The sequence below is a fragment of the Pelodiscus sinensis genome, chromosome 3 (genome assembly GCF_052426305.1).
Source record: "Pelodiscus sinensis isolate ZL-2025 chromosome 3, ASM5242630v1, whole genome shotgun sequence".
Lineage (NCBI taxonomy): Eukaryota > Metazoa > Chordata > Testudines > Trionychidae > Pelodiscus > Pelodiscus sinensis.
This window is the reverse complement of record NC_143054.1, coordinates 38,181,952-38,201,729: the sequence shown is the minus strand read 5'-3', so window position 1 is coordinate 38,201,729 and position 19,778 is coordinate 38,181,952. Positions and strand designations below refer to the sequence as shown.

At 43.1% G+C, this 19,778-nt stretch overlaps 1 protein-coding gene across 3 annotated transcripts in view; it reads left to right on the top strand.

Moving 5' to 3' along the window:
* ERICH1 (glutamate rich 1) overlaps positions 1-19,778 on the top strand; it is a 179,318-nt gene that overhangs the window by 19,193 nt on the left and 140,347 nt on the right. For 2 of the 3 annotated variants that reach the window (XM_006130972.5, XM_014577454.4), the window contains exon 2: positions 10,195-10,359. The exons of the other annotated variant lie outside the window; for it this stretch is intronic. In XM_006130972.5, coding sequence (XP_006131034.3) covers positions 10,195-10,359 — 165 coding nt within the window. The remainder of the gene's footprint in view (positions 1-10,194; positions 10,360-19,778) is intronic. 3 annotated transcript variants of the gene reach the window in all.

Below are 19,778 nucleotides of genomic sequence, written 5' to 3'. Positions count from 1 at the left end.
ATATGGATAGAAGTATCTGGCACTACGTTAGGGACCTTCCTTTCTTCCTTTGCCCTTTCAAAAATATTCTAAACATATTACATGTGGAAAAAACCGTACTACATAAGAACGGCCATACTGGGTCAGACTGAAGATCCATCTAGCCCGGTATCCTGTCAGCTTTCAGTGGCCAATACAAGATGTCCCAGAAGGAGGGATCACAACAGGTAATCCTCACGTGATCCCTCCCCTGTCTCCCACTTCCAGAGAAACAGAGGCTAGGGATAATATTCCTACCCATTCTGGACCTAGCCTCCCTGAATCTATCTAGCTCTTTTTTGAGCCCTGTTAAAGTCCTAGCCTTTACAGAGAATGCAGTGAAGGAGTTCCACGGGTTGTATGCTGCGTGAAGAAAAACTTCCTTTTGTTTGCTTTAAACCTGCTGACTATTAATGTCCTTTGGTAACCCCTAGTTCTTATATTGTGGGAAGAAGTAAATAACTTTTCCTTATTCACTTTTTCCACACCAGACATGATTTTATAGACCTCTATCATATCCCCCCATACTCTCCTCTTTTGTAATCTGAAAAGTCCAAGTTTTTTAATAACTCTTCATATGGGACCCGTTCCAAACCTCTAATCATGTTTGTTGCCCTTTTCTGAACCTTTTCCAATGCCAATATATCTTTTTTGAGATGAGGTGACCACATCTGTATGCAGTATTCAAGTTGTGGGAGTACCATGATTTTATATAGAGACAATAAGATACTTTCTGTCTTATTCTCTGTCTGTTTTTTAATGACTAACATTCCATTTGCTTTTTTGACTGCTGCTGCACACTGCGTGAATGTTTTCAGAGAACTATCCACAATGACTCCAAGGTCTATATCTCTTGAGTAATTGTAGCCAAATTAGTCCCCATCAGATTGTATGTATTCACATTTATAAACATTAACTTTCATTTGCCATTTTGTTGCCCAATCACTTAGTTTGGTGTGATCTTTTTTAAGCTCTTCGCAGTCTGCCTTGGTCTTAACTGTCTTGAGCAGTGTGGTATCATCTGCAAATTTTGCCACCCCACTGTTTACCCTTTTCTCTAGATCATTTATAAATAAGTTGAATAGGATGGGTCCCAGGACAGACCCTTGGTGGACTCTACTAATTACCTCTCTCCACTCAGAAAACTTACCATTTATTCCTACCCTTTGTTTCCTGAATTTTAACCAATTATCAATCCACAAAAGGACCTTCCCTCATATCCCATGACAAGTTACTTTTCTTAAGAGCCTTTGGTGAGGGACCTTGTCAAAGGCTTTCTGAAAATCTAAGTACACTACATCCATTGGATCCCCTTGTTCACATATTGTTGACCCCCTCAAAGAATGCTAGCAGATTAGTAAGGCATGATTTCTCTTTACAGAAACCATGTTGACTTCCCCCAACAAATTATGTTCATCCATGTGTCTGGCAATTTATTCTTTGCTATAGTTTCAACTAATTTGCCTGGTACTGACATTAGACTTACCGGTCTCTAATTGCCAGAATCCCCTCTAAAGCCCTTTTAAAATATTGGTGTCTGTCAGCCGACGGTCAGGTCAGTGTGTAAGTGTGTGTTACACCCAAGTCTTCAACTGCTGAGAAGCAAGGTCTCATCGCAGTGGGCAGCCTAGGAGGCTGGAGGGCGCCCCGAAAAGAGTTTAACGTCCGTGACTTCACTGCTAGGACCGGGGTCCCATCGCAGAGGACAGCCAACAGGCCTACAGACGGCCCGAGTTTATAGGAAGAGCTTATTACAGCTTAGATTTCAGCTGCTAGGATACAGGATCCCTTCGCAGCGGGCAGGCTAGGGAAGACTGAGAGATGCCCCAACAGATCTGTCACCTGGCAGTGACACGATCCAAACGCCCAAGCTCTTCCTATACCTATTCCTTGTGACTGGCTAAAGTTCTTTTAAATTGTGCTTGGTTCTGTTACAGCAACTGAAGGAGTCAGGTTAAAACTTAAACAGTTACAGGTTTATTAAAGAAGCTTATAAATCATATGGTTACAATGACTATTGCTCTTTTTCTTAACTGCTAGCAAATATAGATCTTAAAAAATGGTTACAAAGAAAATAAAGATAGAAAATAGAAATAATGGTACCAAGTTACAGCTTAATCTTTAAAGAGCTCTAAGTCTATGTGTACACTTAAGACAAAGGACCACATACAGATACAATTTTTACCCCCTTCTGTGCCTCTTGACTCCAGCGTGTCAGGCCAGGGCCGGTCCATCAATTCCTAGGAAAGACAAAAATACGAGGTGGGCATCCCCGTGGAACCTCGGAAGGTCAAACACCTAACCCGACCAGCAGGTAGATGGTAGATTGACACTCAAAGTGAGTGTCCTGCTGGACCCATCTTTATACTCATGGAGTCACGTATTTCTCTTTCTTATCTGTGATGCCAAATGGTGCTGGTCTGTCTTGTGACACCAGTTCTTACAAGGGAGTTGTGAACTTAATTTACACTTGTAAGAGAGAGAACTAAATTGGAAGTACTGGAGATTCTTTTCTCAGTGGGAGATTCCTCTCCTAGGGATGACTGTGTGTGATCGTATCAACATGGGTGCCAGCCACAGCAGTTCTCGCAGCCTCAAGGTCAGCTTATTGCCTTAATCGTTCTCTCCTCATATCTATATTTTCAGCTTACTCAGGGTCAGAGAAGCCCGCATATCCTGATCTCGTATCAAAGCTTAATGGCTTTGCTGATTTTATTCCTCCTTCTCTGCCCTGTATGCTTCAGGAACCTCAGAGAGGCAAATAAGATGGATGGGGGGGGAGGGGGGGAGTCCTGTCTGGCTACAGTGTCACATTAGCTATCTTCCAAACTTTAGGTACAGGAGTTGATTTAAAGGATAGGTTACCAACCACAGTTAATAGTTCCGCAGTTTCCCGTTTGAGTTCTTTCAGAACTCTTGGGTGAATGCCATCCGGTCCCAGTGACTTTTACTGTTAAGTTTATCAATTTGTTCCAAAACCTCTTCTAATGACACCTCAATCTGGGACAATTCCTCAGATTTGTCACCTAAAAAGAATGACTCCGGTTTGGGAATCTCCCAAGTATCCTCAGCCATCAAGGCTGAAGCAAAGAATTCATTTAGCTTTTCTGCTGTGACTTCATCATTTTTGAGGTCTCTCTTAGCATCTCAATTGTGCAAGGGCCTCACTGGTTGTTTAGCCAGCTTCCTGCTTCTGATGTACTTTAAAAACATTTTATTATTATTTTTTGAGGTTTTAGCTAGCTGTTCATCAAACTCCTTTTTTGTTTTTCTTATATTTTTATACTTAATTTGCAAAGTTTATGGTCCTTTCTATTGTCCTCACTAGGATTTGACTTCCACTTATTAAAAGATATCTTTTTATCTGTCACTGCTGCTTTTACGTAGTTAAGCCAAGCCATGATAGCACTTTTTGTTTCTCTTATTATGTTTTTAATTGGGGTATACATTTAAGTTGGGCCTTTATTATGGTGTCTTTGAAAAGTTTCCATGCATTTTGCAGAGATTTTACTTTTGTCACTATACCTTTTAATTTCTGTTTAACTAACTTCCTCATTTTTGTGTTGTTACCCTTTCTGAAAATAAATGCCACAGTGTTGGTCTGCTGAGATGTTTTTCCCGTCACAGGGATGTTAAATTTTATTACATAATGGTCACTATTTCCAAGTGGTCCAATTATATTTACCTCTTGAACTAGATCCTGTGCTTCACTTAAGACTAAATCAAAAATAGTTTTTCCTCTTATGGGTTCCAGAACTAGCTGCTCCCAGAAGCAGTCAGTTAACGTATCAAGACATTTTATCTCTGCATCCTGTCCTGAGGTGATGTGTACCCAGTCAGTATGAGAGAGAGTTGAAATCCCCCACTCTGAATTTTTTAAATTGATAGCCTCTCTAATCTCTCTTAGCATTTCATAGTCACTATCACTGTCCTGATCAGGTGGTCGATAATATATCTTTACAGCTATATTCTTATTATTGGAGCATGGAATTACTATCCATTGAGATTCTATGGAACATTTTGGCTCATTTAAGATTTTTACTTCATTTGATTCTACATTTTCTTTCACGCATAGTGCCACTCCCCCACCAGCACGACCTGCTCTGTCCTTCCAATATATTTTGTAACCTGGTGTGACTGTGTCCCATTATTTGTCCTCATTCCACCAACTTTCCATGATGCCTATTATATCAATATCCTCCTTTAAAACTAGATACTCCAGTTCACCCATTTTACTATTTAGACTTCTAGCATTTCCATCCTCTCCTCCTGACTAAAACATAGATTGGGGGTGGCCAACTTCTTTCTGGGGAAAGAGCCAAGGTATTAGTGGAACCAGCGTGAAGAGCCAGGGCAAAGTTGTCAAGCGCAAAAAAAAAAAAAAATCTGCCCCTTTAAGAAAACGCGTTCAGAGGCTTTTTGGCTACATCAGGATCCCACCGGCCGACACCATCTTTAATGCTCCATTTTTAATGGCCATGCCGGACAGCTCCCCTGCCCCTGTGAACACAAGGAGCCGGGAGGAGGGGGCTGTTTTCGGGGGCGAGGGGGCCATTTTCGGGGTCATTGGGGGGGCTTCGCGAGTTGCACTCTGGGGGCGGGGGGAAGAGCCGCATGCGGCTTGCGAGCTGTACGTTGTCCACGGCTGACATAGAACATTTCTATTAATAGAAGAACCTCCCCTAATAGATGTCTCTGTCCGATCCATGTGTTCTTCCACATCTGTTGGCTTTCCCTCAATCTTTAGTTTAAAAGCTGCTCTACAACCATTTTAATGTTAAGTGCCAGCAGTCTGATTCCATTTTGATTTAGGTGGAGCCCATTCTTCCTGTATAGGTTTCCCCTATCCCAAAAGTTTCTCCAGTTCCTAATAAATCTAAATCCTTCTTCTCTACACCATCCATGCATCCATACACCGTCTCATCCATGCATTGAGACTCTGAAGCTATGCCTGCCTTCCTGGCCCTGCGCATGGAACTGGAAGCATTTCAGAAAACGCTACCATAGAGGTCCTGGATTTCAATCTGTTTTCTAGCAGCCTAAATTTGGCTTCCAGAACCTGTCTTCTATCCTTCCTTATATCATTGGTACCTACATGCACCGTGACCACCGGCTCCTCCCCAGCACTACACATAAGACCATCTAGATGTCTCGAGAGATCCGCAACCTTCGCACCAGGCAGGCAAATCACTATACAGTTCTCCCGGTCATCACAAACCCAGCTATCTATGTTTCTAATGATCAAGTTCCCCATTACTAACACCAGGCTTTTTTCAAGTGGCGTTCCCTCCCCCAGAGATGTATCCTCAATGCTCTTGAATATGTACTTATAAATTGCAATATAAACTCGCGAGCTGCACTTTTGGGAGGGGAAGAGCTGCATGCGGCTCGTGAGCCGCAGGTTGGCCATTCCTGTCCTACAGCAACCCTGCTGAGTTTAATTTTCCTGGGAGCTGTGCTGGCTAGTCTTCAGGTTCAACTGAAGAAGTTCATGCCTGATGATTAGATATCATTTGTTGTTGTGATTGTAAGGATTTGCTGTAGAACTGCAAAATAATGGCCTCGTTAAACCTTTATCTATTTTCCTTAACAATGTAGGTTTACTAATCTTCTCCTAATCTCTGGTTTGTTTTGTGTAAATGGTAGGCTCCCTAGAGTGTTTGTTTTTAAGAGAGTGATTTACAAAACATTTCACAAGCTTGAGTACTCGGTAAGATAGAAATCAGTGGGAAGCACTAAGTTCCTTTGCAGAACTCTTGCCTTCTTAGGCTTAAATATATCCCTGCCAAGAAGATTTTAATTTGTGTTCTATAATGTGTCATGTACTTTTTCCTACCTAAAAATGAAATCCGATAGTTTGTCAGCTAAATAGAGACCATTTGTCACCTGGGGTATGTGAATTTCTAAATTCTTGAATTTCTGTGGCAGGATTTTTTTCTTTTTCTTTTTTTTAAGTGACTGCCACAAAGCAGTAGTTTGAAAGGTTTATCTCCCTGTTTTGATGTGTGTGGTATAATATTTTTTTCTTTTAAAATCCAACTGAGCTCAATACAGGAAATTAAACAACCTTAATTTACATCTTTAAGGCATTGATAGATCAAACAGAAGATCAGAGAAATCCCTGTTCTTCTCTCTTGAACCAATTTACAGACACTTTCATAACTACCCAAACTTTTTTCACTGTCACCAGAATTACTTAGTAAGACCATGTCTACCAGTCTTGTGACAGTCAGCATAAAACTGGTACAGTTATTAAATTGCTTGTGTTTGTGTACACGTGGCTCCTTGTGTTGGTCAAGACATGCATCACTGGGAGTATTTATGTCAATTTGAATTGGTGTGGGGCACTGTGTAGGGTGGCTCATGAAAGCTAGTATTAATCATTGTAAGCAGTGCAACGTCTACAGTACGGTGATGCTGCATTGAGTCAATTACATCAACCATGTCTCTATGTCCAGGGACAGCCTTAGGAAAATGGTTCCCTGAGCAAAGATGTATTTGATGCCATTGCCTCCCTGGGCTTCCCCCCTTCGATCACCCCTGGACACTGCTGCCTCCCCAGGCTTCCTCAGCCACCATTGGTCCTGGGCCTATGGTCTCCTCCTACATTGCCCTGAGTTCCCTTTGTCAGACTCGCAACCCAGGCCTACCCCACTCCTTGCCTTTTGATCACAGTACCTGCCTCCCAAGAGCACCTGAAGAGGTAACCGGTGTTCCTTTTTTTTTTTTTAAATGTCCATGAGTGGAATAAATTTTGTTGTGTGCCAGTATGAAGGCGATGCACAGTGGATAAAAATTGATGTTTTTTTTAAAAAATCAAAAATATGCCCCATTAAGTCACTCCTGAATCTAACTTTATTTAAATGGGATTTTTAAAAAAGTAATCAATAAAATACTACATTTCTACTTTAAAAATAAGTTATAATTAAGTCTTATCACAAACATGCTATTCTTATATTTACACTCTCTTAAAAATGAATTAATGGATCTAGTCTGTCCAGCCTTGTTCCTTGAAGGTTCGGGGCTTTCAGTTCATGTTAGTCTGCTGAGAAACATGTGCAAAGATAAACGTAGGCTGGATAGAATTGTTTTTGTTCTGTGCTTATTTGGGTGGTGAACCTGGGCCAATATATAGAAAAGGAGAGAGGCAGTATAGAAAGGAACACTGGAGTGCACTGAAAAGGAAAAGGGGAAGACCCTTATTCAGTACACACACAGACAGAAAATCTGTTGTGACTTCTGAGTGTAAAAGAGATCATATCTGGGAATATTTTGAAGAAATTCTTTCCCTGGGTAAAAAAGGAAAATGTCAGTCAAGTCTAAGCAGAGCAAGAAGGTGATGCAGAGCCTAGCTGCACAAATGAAACCATCATAGGAAAAATGTTTATTGGGAGAAAATGATGTGGATATGTCTGAAGGATAATGTGGATCAACTTTGCAATGCATCATTCTTCTTCAAGACTTTTTCTTTGCCTTTTAGTATGTGTGATTTAACAGGCAAATTGCTATGTTGATGTTGGTAGAAAAAAAAGTTTAACTAATTAACCAAGCTATAAATATTAGCTAACTACCTCAGACACACTCATCCAGGAACCTACCCTTGCAATAATCCCCATTGCCAATGCTGACCACACATCTATAAAAGTGACACCATCACCGGATGTAACTACATAAGCCACCACATCAGAGGCTCATACAACTGCACATCCACTAATGTGGTATATGCCATTGAGTGCTAGCAATGCCTCTTTGCCATGTATATTGGTAAAACTAGGTAGATTCTAGCCCAGTATCCTGTCTCCTGCCAGCCTCTCCTCCCTACAACCTCCCTCACTGTGACTCCCCCCTCAGAGTTTCCCTCCATTGTACCCCTACTCCCATTTGCCCATTGTACCCTTACTCCCATTTGCCTCATTTGTCCCATTTGCACCTCCCTTTGGTGCCTCCTGCATCCCTCTCCTGCCCCAGCCTCACATGCCCCAGTTCCCCCTTATCTGCCCTATCCCTCTTCATCCCCCTGCTGACCTCCCTCTCCGGGCTGGCTTTCCCCTAGGGTTGCCAGGTGTCTGGTATTTACCCGGACAGTCCAGTATTTTCGCCTCCTGTCCTGTAAAAAAAATTCAGAGAATACCAGACACCTAAGATGTCCGGTATTCTCTGAATTTTTCCCCGGCCAGGAGGCGAAAATGCCGAGCACCTGGTAACCCTATAAACACTCAACACCCAGCTCCCAACACCCCCAGATCCCCGACCCCAGTCCCCATGCCTCCTTGGTTTCACAAGACTGCCCACACAAAGTGGCTGCCAACCAAGGGGAAGGAATGCAGGGGTAGGAAGCAACCACTCCCCTGTTCCTACCCCTGCACTCACTCTTAAAGGGGACAGTGATAGAAATGTAGCCGTGTTAGTCTGGTGTAGCTGAAACAAAAAACAGGACTATGTAGCACTTTAAAGACTAACAAGATGGTTTATTAGGTGATGAGCTTTCGTGGGCCAGATCCATTTCCTCAGATCAAATAGTGGAAGAAAATTGTCACAACCATATTGTGACAATTTTCTTCCACTATTTGATCTGAGGAAGTGGGTCTGTCCCACGAAAGCTCATCACCTAATAAACCATCTTGTTAGTCTTTAAAGTGCTACATAGTCCTGTTTTTTGTTAAAGGGGACATGCTGTTTTATTTTAATTTTTTGTTTTTGGCTCAACAACAACCCCCACTGGGACTCGGGGATCCAGCCTGGAGCCTGGCCCCAGAGTCACTGTGAGCAGCGGCTGGGCTCAGGCAGAATCCCCCGCATCAAGGCTGCGTCATTTAGAGAAACCAACTCAGTGCTGGGTGCAGGGCGAAGAGACAATCCTGGGGAGCGAAGGAGAGTTTGAGTGCAAACTGAGCCTTGCTTCAGAGTCCTACCAAGCTAATCATCAATGTATGAGTATGGCCTGGCAACTTATCACAGCACAGCAGCCAGAGGTTCATGGACTGGCGGTTGGGAACACCTGTGTTACAGTAATAAACCATGCTTTTATTAAAAATCCTACAGTAGATCACCCTCAAGATAGGCGTGCCTTTTCTTGCAAAAATTTAAATGGATGAAAGATTAGATAATTATATCCTATGCTATTCTCTTTCTCTGTTCTGTAAAATCTCTGCTTGACCAAGTATGCACCATAACCCAACAGTGTCACACGCTAGACAACAGCTTTGCATGACTAAAAAAATATGGTTTAGTGACTAAAATATGCAGGCATGCTCATTTGGAAGAAGATAATTTAGTTGTGGCTTGCTTTTTTCTAAGGCTGCATCTACACTACGAGTTTTCTCAGCAAAAAATATGCTAATGAGGGACTCATTTGCATGAGTCATGATCTCATTTGCATATTTTCTGCCCTCTGTTTTTGCTCTGGGGTTTTTGCGCAAAAAAACAAGCAGTGTGGACATTTTCTTTTTGCGCAAAACCCCCTGTTTTCCGATCTTGTGGGGAAAGGTTTTTTTTGCGCAAAAAGAAAACGTCCACACTGCTTGTCTTTGCACAAAAATCCCAGCACAAAAAGACAGCAGAAAATATGCAAATGAGATCATGACTCATGCAAATGAGTCCCTCATTAGCATATTTTTTGCTGAGAAAACTCGTAGTGTAGATGCAGCTTAAGTGACCTTCATAGTTAAATAGCTAGTAGCAATTTGTACTGCAAGCCTAAGATGATATGGTAAGATGGAAGGCAAAAGGACAAAAGCTACTTCTTTTATAGAAACAGTAGGGTTAGCATGTGCTATTGCTGCCAATCTCCATACTTTTATGGTATGATTAAAATTTAATCAGTGGCTCAAAGGAAATGTCTTTCTGTGCCAACAGAAACGTTAAGCAGTCATAAGATGCTCATGTAGGATGCTTGTAAAATGTCCAGATCTGGCTGTAGAAGATAATGTATAACTGCTGCCACCAGCTAACATTTAATCGTTTAACTTGGGAGAAGAGTGCTGGCAATTCCAGGTTCAAAAATTTTGCTGGTGACAATTCGGGGTTTTTTACTTATCAAGATGGCTGCTTACATTATAACTGGAGGAAGTGGAAGCAACTCATAATTGATTAAATGGTAAAAAAGAATTGTGAAATTCAGTGAGTCTGTTGTAAAGATATTTCTACTTTTATTACAATTATTTTTATTATCCATAGTGTTCATAGGAAAAGTATTGAAGAGGCTCTTTGCTGCTACTCCCTCCACTTCTCGTGTGCCTTTTCCAAGTGGAGAAGAGATGGTTCCGAAAAATCTAGCCTCAAAACCAGAGCCAAAGGATTTTGAGAATGCTCAGGCTTCATCAGAATGTGCCAGTTCCCCAGGTAATAATATAACCTGCAAATTACTGCAACGTGAAGATGTTTGTTTGGCTTTTGGTCATTATTTTAATTGTACTGGAACACACAGTGTAGAGCTTATACTATGAATTGAACCCCAATTTTTTAACACAAAATTTGCTTTGGCTTTTCCCTGTCAAGTTCTATGCAGTGCCTAGCATCTAACCCATTGATCAAACTACATTTTTCACTGAGGAAAAAAATCCTTTGTTCATACAAAGTTAGGGTTGCCTGATAGAATCAGGTGTCCTTCCAAAATTTCAAGTTGAGCAGGACTCAGAAGTCTGATAGTTAAGGTATGCACCAAAGCAGCCCTGATTTTGTATGTTCTGGGTCTCAGAATTATGAGGTTCTCTGGACTTGACATTCTGGAAAGGCACATGAGTCTACCAGGCAATCTTAACTCTGCACTGGGTTTTTTGGTCAGTAAATTTCCTAACTTTTTTTAACATAAAATATTCTTTGTAAGAGTTCTTTATTTGGATAGCAATATATTAGATGGTAGACATGCTACTTGAATAACTGGTCTTTATTTCACCCTGCAGGATGCCTTGCTGTAATATAATGGTTTGTACTTTGAATGGGAGTGGAGGAGTAGGGCTGGGAGAAAATTGGACATTGATGATCACAGAAAATGTATTGACTTTATTTTGTGTTGGTTACATTAAGTTTAAATATGTGAGAGAAGACTTTGTGGCTGTCTCTACATTGGCACCCTTTTCCGGAAAAGGGATGCTAATGAGACCAGTCAGAATTGCAAATGCCGCGGGGGATTTAAATATCCCCCGTGGCATTTGCATGAACATGGCTGCCGCTTTTTTCCAGCTCAGGGTTTTGCCGGAGAAAAGCGCCAGTCTAGACGGGATATTTTGGAAAATAAAGCCTTTTCGGGAAGAGCCCTTATGCCTCTTAAAATCAGGAAGGCTTTATTTTCCGAAAGATCTGGAGGTTTTCTCTGGCAAAACCCCGAGCCGGAAAAAAAAGGCAGCCATGTTCATGCAAATACCGTGGGCGATATTTAAATCCCCCGCGGCATTTGCAATTCCGACTGGTCTCATTAGCATCCCTTTTCCAGAAAAGGGTGCCAATGTAGACACAGCCTGTGTGTCCTTCTCTACACAGACCCTTTTCCATATTTCCTGTTAACCCTCCCCATCCTGGCTTGCTAAGTCATTACTCCCTACACGCAGAGTTGTTCATTGCTGATACAAACAAATCAAAGGCAGCACTTTACTTAGTAACATAGGCTGAGCTGTATATAAAGCTGCTTCTGATGGAAAAAGGACTGGACTGGCAGTGAGGAGAGATGAGGTGATGATGACAGGCAGTGAAGAGATCAACATGCAGCTAGGGTAATCGTTGCTCTGGCTAGGTTTACCCACTGAATCTCCACTCTACACCAGTTGGCTGGTCCACACAGGGAATGGCATGTACCTTAACTTTGTATATCCTAGTTTTGCTATTCTCCTCATTCTGGACTGCTAATAGGTACCACAATGCACCCTAAACTCTGCATCAAGTTTTAGAGTAATATTAAGAACCCCCACTTATCACAGGGCTGGCTGTCCCTAGGCCTCTGGCCTTTCAAAGGGAAAGCCACTCAGTTACAACATCCAAGGATCACAGCCTTACTATTTCATTGGAAATTCAGAACTATCCACCATGACAGGGGCGGGGGGAGGGAGAGGGAGAGATATGAGGCAATGACTGAAAAAGCAGTATAAGTGGAGAACTGGGCTGTGATAAGTGGGGTCTGCTCTTGCAGCGGGGAATGAGACCTGCTGCATGGTGGGGGAGGGGCAGGGTTTCTGCTCCAGTGGCCAGGAATGTATGTGTGTTAATAAATGGGTGCCATGGTGGCACACATCCAAACCAGCCCACATGACCTCTGTATTGGTGCACAAGCCAAACCTCACTCCACTCATGGTTGGAAAATCTTAGAGGGAACACTGCTCTCTTCTTGTATCCAGCTTTTCTATCAACTGTACAAGAAATCCCCACCAGGAACTGATCTCACTTTATGTGTGCCATGGCCACATCCACAGCCTTCTTCAATAATGTCCCTCTAATTATATATGTATGCAGGGCTGCCACATTGGCCTCAGATTACAGCTTTGCAAAACCCTGACAAGTGATGGCAGATACTGTACTAGGCCTTATTTTTTCCTCTCTCTCTCTTTCTCTCACACACTCACACACAGACACACACCCAACCAACCACTCAAACTTCTGCTGTCCACAGGAGGGCACAGGTCTACAGACATTAGATGTAGAGTACTCACAGGGATGCTACTCGAAGAAGAGGAAGCTTCTGACCTTGTGCAGTAACAAAGCTTCTTGGAGATTTGTCTCTGGATGTTCTACTGCCCACTCTCCTCCCATCTAGTTTAGAGTTTGTTCAGCGAGCTTTGCAGTAGAGAAGAAACTGACGGATCGGTCATGTCAATGGCACCGCGTGACAATTACTGTGAATTCATGTGAATTCTCCTAGATTTTGATTTATGCAGTATTATGCTATAGGAGCATCTGTGGCCTTAAATCAGTAATCTTCAGTGGCTTTAAATCTTCCTGAAAACACCATCCTGGCCACCATGGATGTAGAAGCTCTTTACACCAACATTCAACACGATGATGGATTACTGGCTGTCAGGAACACTATCCCTGATGACACACACCTAATTACAGAGCTCTACTACTTTGTCCTCACCCACAACTATTTCCAATTTAGGGACAATTTTTATCTTTAAGTCAGTGGCATAACTATGGGCACCCGCATGACCCTACAATATGCCCAAATCTTTATGGCTGACCTTGAACAACATTTCCTCAGCTCTCGCCCGCAGCACCTTTACTCTACTTATGCTACATTGATGATGTTTTCATCATATGGACCCTCAGGAAGGAGACCCTGGAAGAATTTCACAGGGATTTCAACAACTTCTGCCCCACTATCAATCTTAGCCTGGATCAATCCACACAAGATATCCATTTCCTTGACTCTCCAGTACAATTAAACAATGGACACATTTCTACCACCTTATCTCAGAAACCTACCTACTGTTACACTTACCTACATGCCTATAGATTCCATCCAAGACACATTTTCCAATTAATTGTTTACAGCCAGGCCCTAAGATACAACCGGATTTTCTCCAGTCGCACAGACCAAAACAAACACCTATAGGATCTATATCAAGCATTCTTAAAACTAAAATACCTACCCGGAGAAATGGAAAAAACAGATTGACAGAGCCAGATAAGTACCCAGACATCAGCTTCTTCAAAATAGGCCCTACAAAGAAAACAGAATTCCACTTGTCATCACCAACAGCCCCCAATTTAAACCCCTCCATCACATTTTCAACCATCTACAACCTATCCTGGAAAATGACCCCTCATTCTCACAGGCCTTGGGAGACAGGCCAATCCTTGCCTACAGACAGCCCCCTAACCTCAAACAAATTCTTTCCAGTAACCATGAAACACATCTGCATTATACTCATCCAGGATCCCACCCCTGCAATCAGCTCCGGTGCCAACTCTGTTCACACATCCATATATACAAGTGACATCATCACAGGACCTAACCACATAAACCACCACATCAGAGACTCCTATAACTGCACTGCCACCAATATGATCAATGCCCCTCTGCCACGTATTATTGGCCAAATTGGACAGTCTCTACAATGAAGGATTAGTGGACACACATCAGATATTCAAAAAGCTAACGCACAGAAAGCTGTTGGGGAACATTTTAACTTGTCTGGGCACTCATCGAGGAATCTCAGTTTCCATATTATTACAAGCCAATTTCAAACACCAGCTTGAAAGAAGTTGCAGAACTTAATTTCGTTTATAAGTTTGATACCTACAATAGAGGTTTAAACAAAGACCTTAACTGGATTACTTGCTACATTTCACGTCCTAATTACATAAAAGGCCAAAAACCAGGTACTTAAGAGTACTTAGAACCCTCCCTATCAGCTTCTTTTAGCATGAAAACTCTAATTGACTATTCTTCCTCCTCCTACTTTCCCCCCCCTTTCCTTTCCCTCCCCATCCCCTCTCTGCTATTTATTTGGAACTTGGACCCCTTAAACTCCATTCATGTGAAGAAGTGGGTTGTGCCCACAAATGCTCATGACATATCTACATTTTTTGTATTAGTCTCTAAGGTGCTGCAGACTAACACGGTTACCCCTCTGAGACTTGTGGCTTTAAAAGTCTTTTCAGCCTTAATATCAATACAGAAGCTGCTCATATCCTGCCCTCACTCTTGTCTCTTCTATAACAAAACTTGTCACATTTCCAGTGTAACTGGCCCTCTGACCTCCCATTGGATTAGTTCTGTGGGCTCCTGTGTTCTATCTAAATTAAAGATGTTAACAAAGACCCTGTTGCTGTCCAACATTTAGCAGCTTTAAACTAGGTTTGGTACACAAAGATATTAGCCTGTGTAGCACCGTGGCACAAACACCATTAAAATTATTTAAAACTTTTATTAAAGATACAGAAAAGAATGGGAAAACAGTTCAAGCGTTTGAAATGTAAAATATTAAATAAGGATTTTATTGTAACAATATCCCTTTTCCTTTAACTGGAGAAAGGGTTTTTAGAAGCACACTATTTTTAGTTCCTGGATGAGCTGTGGTAACCCTTTCCTGGGGAGTAGAAGAATCCCTAACTCACAACAAGATACAGGACATTGATAGATTTAAAACAATATGGTTCCCAAATATATTGCATGTGATTGTAATGTCTATCACATTGCTATTCCAGGGATTTTTAATCCAAGTAACAAATGTCTGGGAAAATAAAACTTAAAGATGTAGGCAATGACAGTCTTGTTCACTCAACACATCTGACAAATCAGCACAACTTAAGGATATCTTTGCAGCACACCACTTAGGAGAGTAAACAATTCATCTTCCATTTCACTGTTAAGAGACAGTTTTTCAGGAGTAATTATGAGTAAAAATAGAGCAATATAGGTTGTACAGCCCTTAACTGGGACTCTCTGGTCTGGCAATGACTGTAGTTCAGGTGGCGCAGCAGGGAGCTCTGGCCCCTGTGGCCAGGCGGTAGTGGGGGCCCAGGAGCGGTGGCCACGGAACTCTGGCCCCAGCTGCAGAGCTTGGGGCCAGCAGCAAAAGCCAAGGAGCTGCGGCCATGGCCACAGAGTTCTATCCCCAGCCGCAGAGTTCCAGCTCCTGCAGCAGTCGGGAAGCTCTATCTCCGGCTGTGATTCTCCAACCCCAGTGGTAGCCACAGCCGGGCAGGCAGCAGCAGGGCTAGCCTGGGGCCCTAACCTGGGGCAGCAAGACTGCATGGGCCATATTGGGAGGGGCCTCCCCTGGTCCAGAAAATCCCCTCATTCTGGACCAGTCAGGTCCTGAGGGGGACAGACGAAGGAGCTCCAACCTATAGAGATAATAAATACCATAAAACAAATTGGAATGTCACACATTTTTGTTTTCCCCTCAAAGGTGTGAAAGTGCTCAGGTGTCTCATTCTTATGACCTAAAAAAACCAATGTGAATGAATATTGACTAATGCTCCATTTGCAGTTAGCAACCCTGTCACTATGACCGAAAAGGTTCTCAATTGATGCCTTTTACACTGGGTATCAGTTTTTTTCCCCCTCACTTGTAGGGTCTAAGTGAGCTACATCTGTTGTACATGCAACCCTGGCCATCAGTGGAATGGTCTTGAGACCAAGATGTGTTAATCTCTCACATTTAAATGTATTCTGCTGCTTGATGGACCCTGTGTACTCAGCCCACACAGGCACCCATTCTTCTCTTCTCTTTTTTTTTTTTAAAGCATCTTAATTTCAAATAGGTTAGCTGTCAGAGTGCTGTTTGCTTCTGCGACAACCAAAAACAATTTAACAAGTAGTTCATCTAATAGTGTGTAACAGTTGCATAAATAGAGTGGAACAGGAGTTGGCAACCTTTTCAAAACAAAGAGCCAAACTACATCAAAAATCAGAACAAGTGGACAACAGAGTCGTATAAGAATGCCCATGTATATTTTCAGTCATACACAATTTAAGATATTGATTATAATTGATTATAACTGGTCAAATCCAGCTTTGTGAGCATTTAGGCTGTCTGTTGTCAATCTAATAGCTGTCTGTCTTATGGCAGGGGCCTGGGGATGTGGGGATGAAGGAGTCTGGGTTGGGATGTATGAGGGGCTATGGGCACAAGGTTGGTTTGTGCGGGGCGGTGCAAGAGTGTTATAGTAGGAGTTTGAGAATGTGGGGATCTGAGGGGCTCTGGGCAGGGAGGTTCCGTTGTGTGATAGGCTCGGGGTGGGGATGGGATAAATGCGGGGATGGTAAGATGTTGCAGCCAGATGGGGGCTTGTTGGCCAGGCTTCATTTTTAGATAAAGTAAAATATTAAGTCTAGCACAAAAGGTTTCAATATTGTCTTTATTTATGGCAGGAGTGAGAAACCTTTTTTGGGTTGGGGGCCACTAACCCACAGAAAAATCAGTTGGGGACCACACAAGTGAGAAGCGGGGGGGAAAAAAAACCTCCCCAAATCCCCAACTCTGATGTGGTCCCCAACTGAAAACCTTACTCCCCTAGTGCTCTAGCCCCATGGTGGGGGGTAGGGCAGGCATTAATGAGGTTCAAGGCCTCAGGACAGATTTACTCTTCTGGGATTCCAGGGTAGTGAATTTTTGTGGGTCCCCCTAGGCTCTGGGGTGGGGCAGAAAATGAAGGGTTAAGTGTGTGGGTCAGGGCTGCCAGTGACTGGGATAGGAAGGGGTGAAGACACTGTGTAACATGGCCTCTTGCTGCTCCTGTTTGCCAAAATGAAGCCTCCAGGAAGTGTGTCCTGGAGGAAGGAAAAGAGGCATTTTTGGTTCTGTTTGTTCCCTGCACGCTGGGGGAAGGAAAAGAGCAGCGCATGTTCCTGCATGCTGGATCTGGCGAGGAGACTGTGAGTTTTCTCTTCTCTCTCCCCCCGCCCGTTTCCCCTCTCCCCATTTCCCCTCTCTCTGCAGGAAGCCAGCCCTGGCGTTCCAGTGTTGTGGAGGGTTATAAGGATGTAGCACCAGCATTGGCTCCCTGCTGCTGGGATCTGGAGGGGCTGAGTTGAGGCTCCAGAAGAGCCATATCTGGCTGCTAAGTGAGCCATATTTAGCTCACAAGCCATAGGTTGTGACCCCTGGAGTAAAAAATGCTAACGTGAATTATAAGTAGGAAAAAAAAAACCTCTAAACCCTAAATGTAGCCAGCTGCAGGGAAACTAATTATCTTGGAAAAAGAAATAGGAAAAAATGGTACATATATAACAAAATGTTACATATATAACAACTCCTCTCCAAAAAGAACTTTTCTTGATTGGGTAGGCCAGATGATACAATGAGCTAACTATCCCTTTAACAACAACCTTGATTGTAATGGTGGTAAATCCAGTAAACTTGGACCAAACCTATATATTTTTTTATTTTTGGGTGTTGTGTTCTTTTTCCACTGGATTAAAGGGGATATCTTCTCCTCTTTAGATTCAGTAATGCAAATCCTCCCCAATCACAAGCTCAAATACCCCTAAGAGATGTAGTTACAAAATGTCCTGTGGGTATTGATGTCAGTTTTATTGCACCCAGCAGAAACTCTAGACTCTGCTCAAGGGGAAAAAAAGGAATTTTCAATAATTTCTAAGCCTTTCTACCAAAGTACCGTATTTTCTGGCGTATAAGACGACTTTTTATGCTAAAAAACATCCCCCCAAAATCGGGGGTCGTCTTATACGCCGGGTATACAGGCAGTCCCCGACTTGCAGGTTTGAACAGGGCTTTTCTCGCCCCGGAGGACACAGACTGCGGGACCTCACGGTCCCACCGCCCGTGTACTCCGGGGCGAGAAAAGCTGCTCCGCGTCTCCCTGGTCTGCAGACCAGGAAGACGCGGAGCAAAGCCGCGGAGGGGCTCGGGCAGCGGGGCATCCCGGCTGTCCCGCTGCTAGCGTCCTCAGAGGCTTTGCTTCCGGTGTCCCTGGTCTGCTGGAGACGGTCCCCAGCAGACCAGAGGCACCGGGAGCAAAGCCGGGGAGGCAGAGGGGCGCTGGGGCGCTGCCGGTTGGCCTCTTAAGGGGGGGTAGTCTTATACGGCGAGTATAAGACGAAAACCTATCTTTTAACTAGAAAATTAGGGGGGCGTCTTATACGCCCAGTCGCCTTATACGCCGGAAAATACGGTACATGGGTGCCTAAATACTATGAGAATTTGGCCCTATCTTCATCTTTAGTTACCTAAAAACTAAGGAACATAATAGTGTAGTCGATTAACTGATAAGAAAATTTTTCTAGGTTAATGCTATAGACTAAACGCATCCCTGCCCCTGCCAATACATTTTTTAGCAAGCTGGCCAGCAGCCTGGCTCATTTCCAGCTTGTACCGGGACGGAGATCTACCCCTGCTGCGTCTCTTCCTTTAAAGTGTATTAGGAGCAAGGCGGGCAGGCAGCCTGGCTCAGTTCCAGCTCTTGCTGGGTCCAGGACTTCAGACCCCACCCTAGAAAGTGGCTGCTACCACCCTGCGCTGCTGCCTCTGTATCCGAGGCAGCAGTGCGGGGCGACAGACAGCCGGTCCACGAGGGGAGCTGGTTTTTTATACTGACTCCCCTCGTGGAGCAGCTTCTGCTTGCACCCCGCACTGCTGTCTCCAATACAGAGGCAGCAGCACAGAGTGGCAGGGGCTCCTTGAGAGTTGCTGCTGGCCTTACCCCTGGAGATTATAGAATAGTTGAGTAACTGATAAGAATTCATGAGGTTAATTGACTATTCAATTAACCAATATTTAACATCCCTATTAAAAACCTTTGAAAATCTGGTCCATATACCTTCTTACAGGCAGTTCATTACTATCTATATGTAATTCCTGTGTTCTTATTCTGGAAGAGTAGAACATTTTTGGCATTTGTTTACTGTTCTAGATTCCCAAAGAGTAGGAAGTTTCTGCTTGATACTTGATTTCAAGTGGCTGAAACAGTTTATAAAGAACTACTTCCAAGTTAAGAAACTATTCAGTTAATCCTGATAGTGATTAGTCAAGGTATTTCCAAACATCTGTAGACTTAAAGGATGCATATCTTTCCATCACCCATGCCTCTCTGATTCCTAAGAGGGTTTTTTTCATAGGGTCTCCCTCTTTCAGCATGACCACAACATCCAAATCTTCCCTGCTGTTATGTTGATAGTGTACTCCTTAAAATAGGAGAAGTTATGCACTTGGGAAAGAGGCTTACAGGGGACCCACAACAAAAAAAGCCTGCCCTCGAGAAATATATGTTCTTAGGTTTTATTTCATGTTTTTGTTCATGCAGAATGGTTTTGCAATTTTGGTTGTTCTGCCTTACTATTAATAGGAAAAGTCCTATGGAAG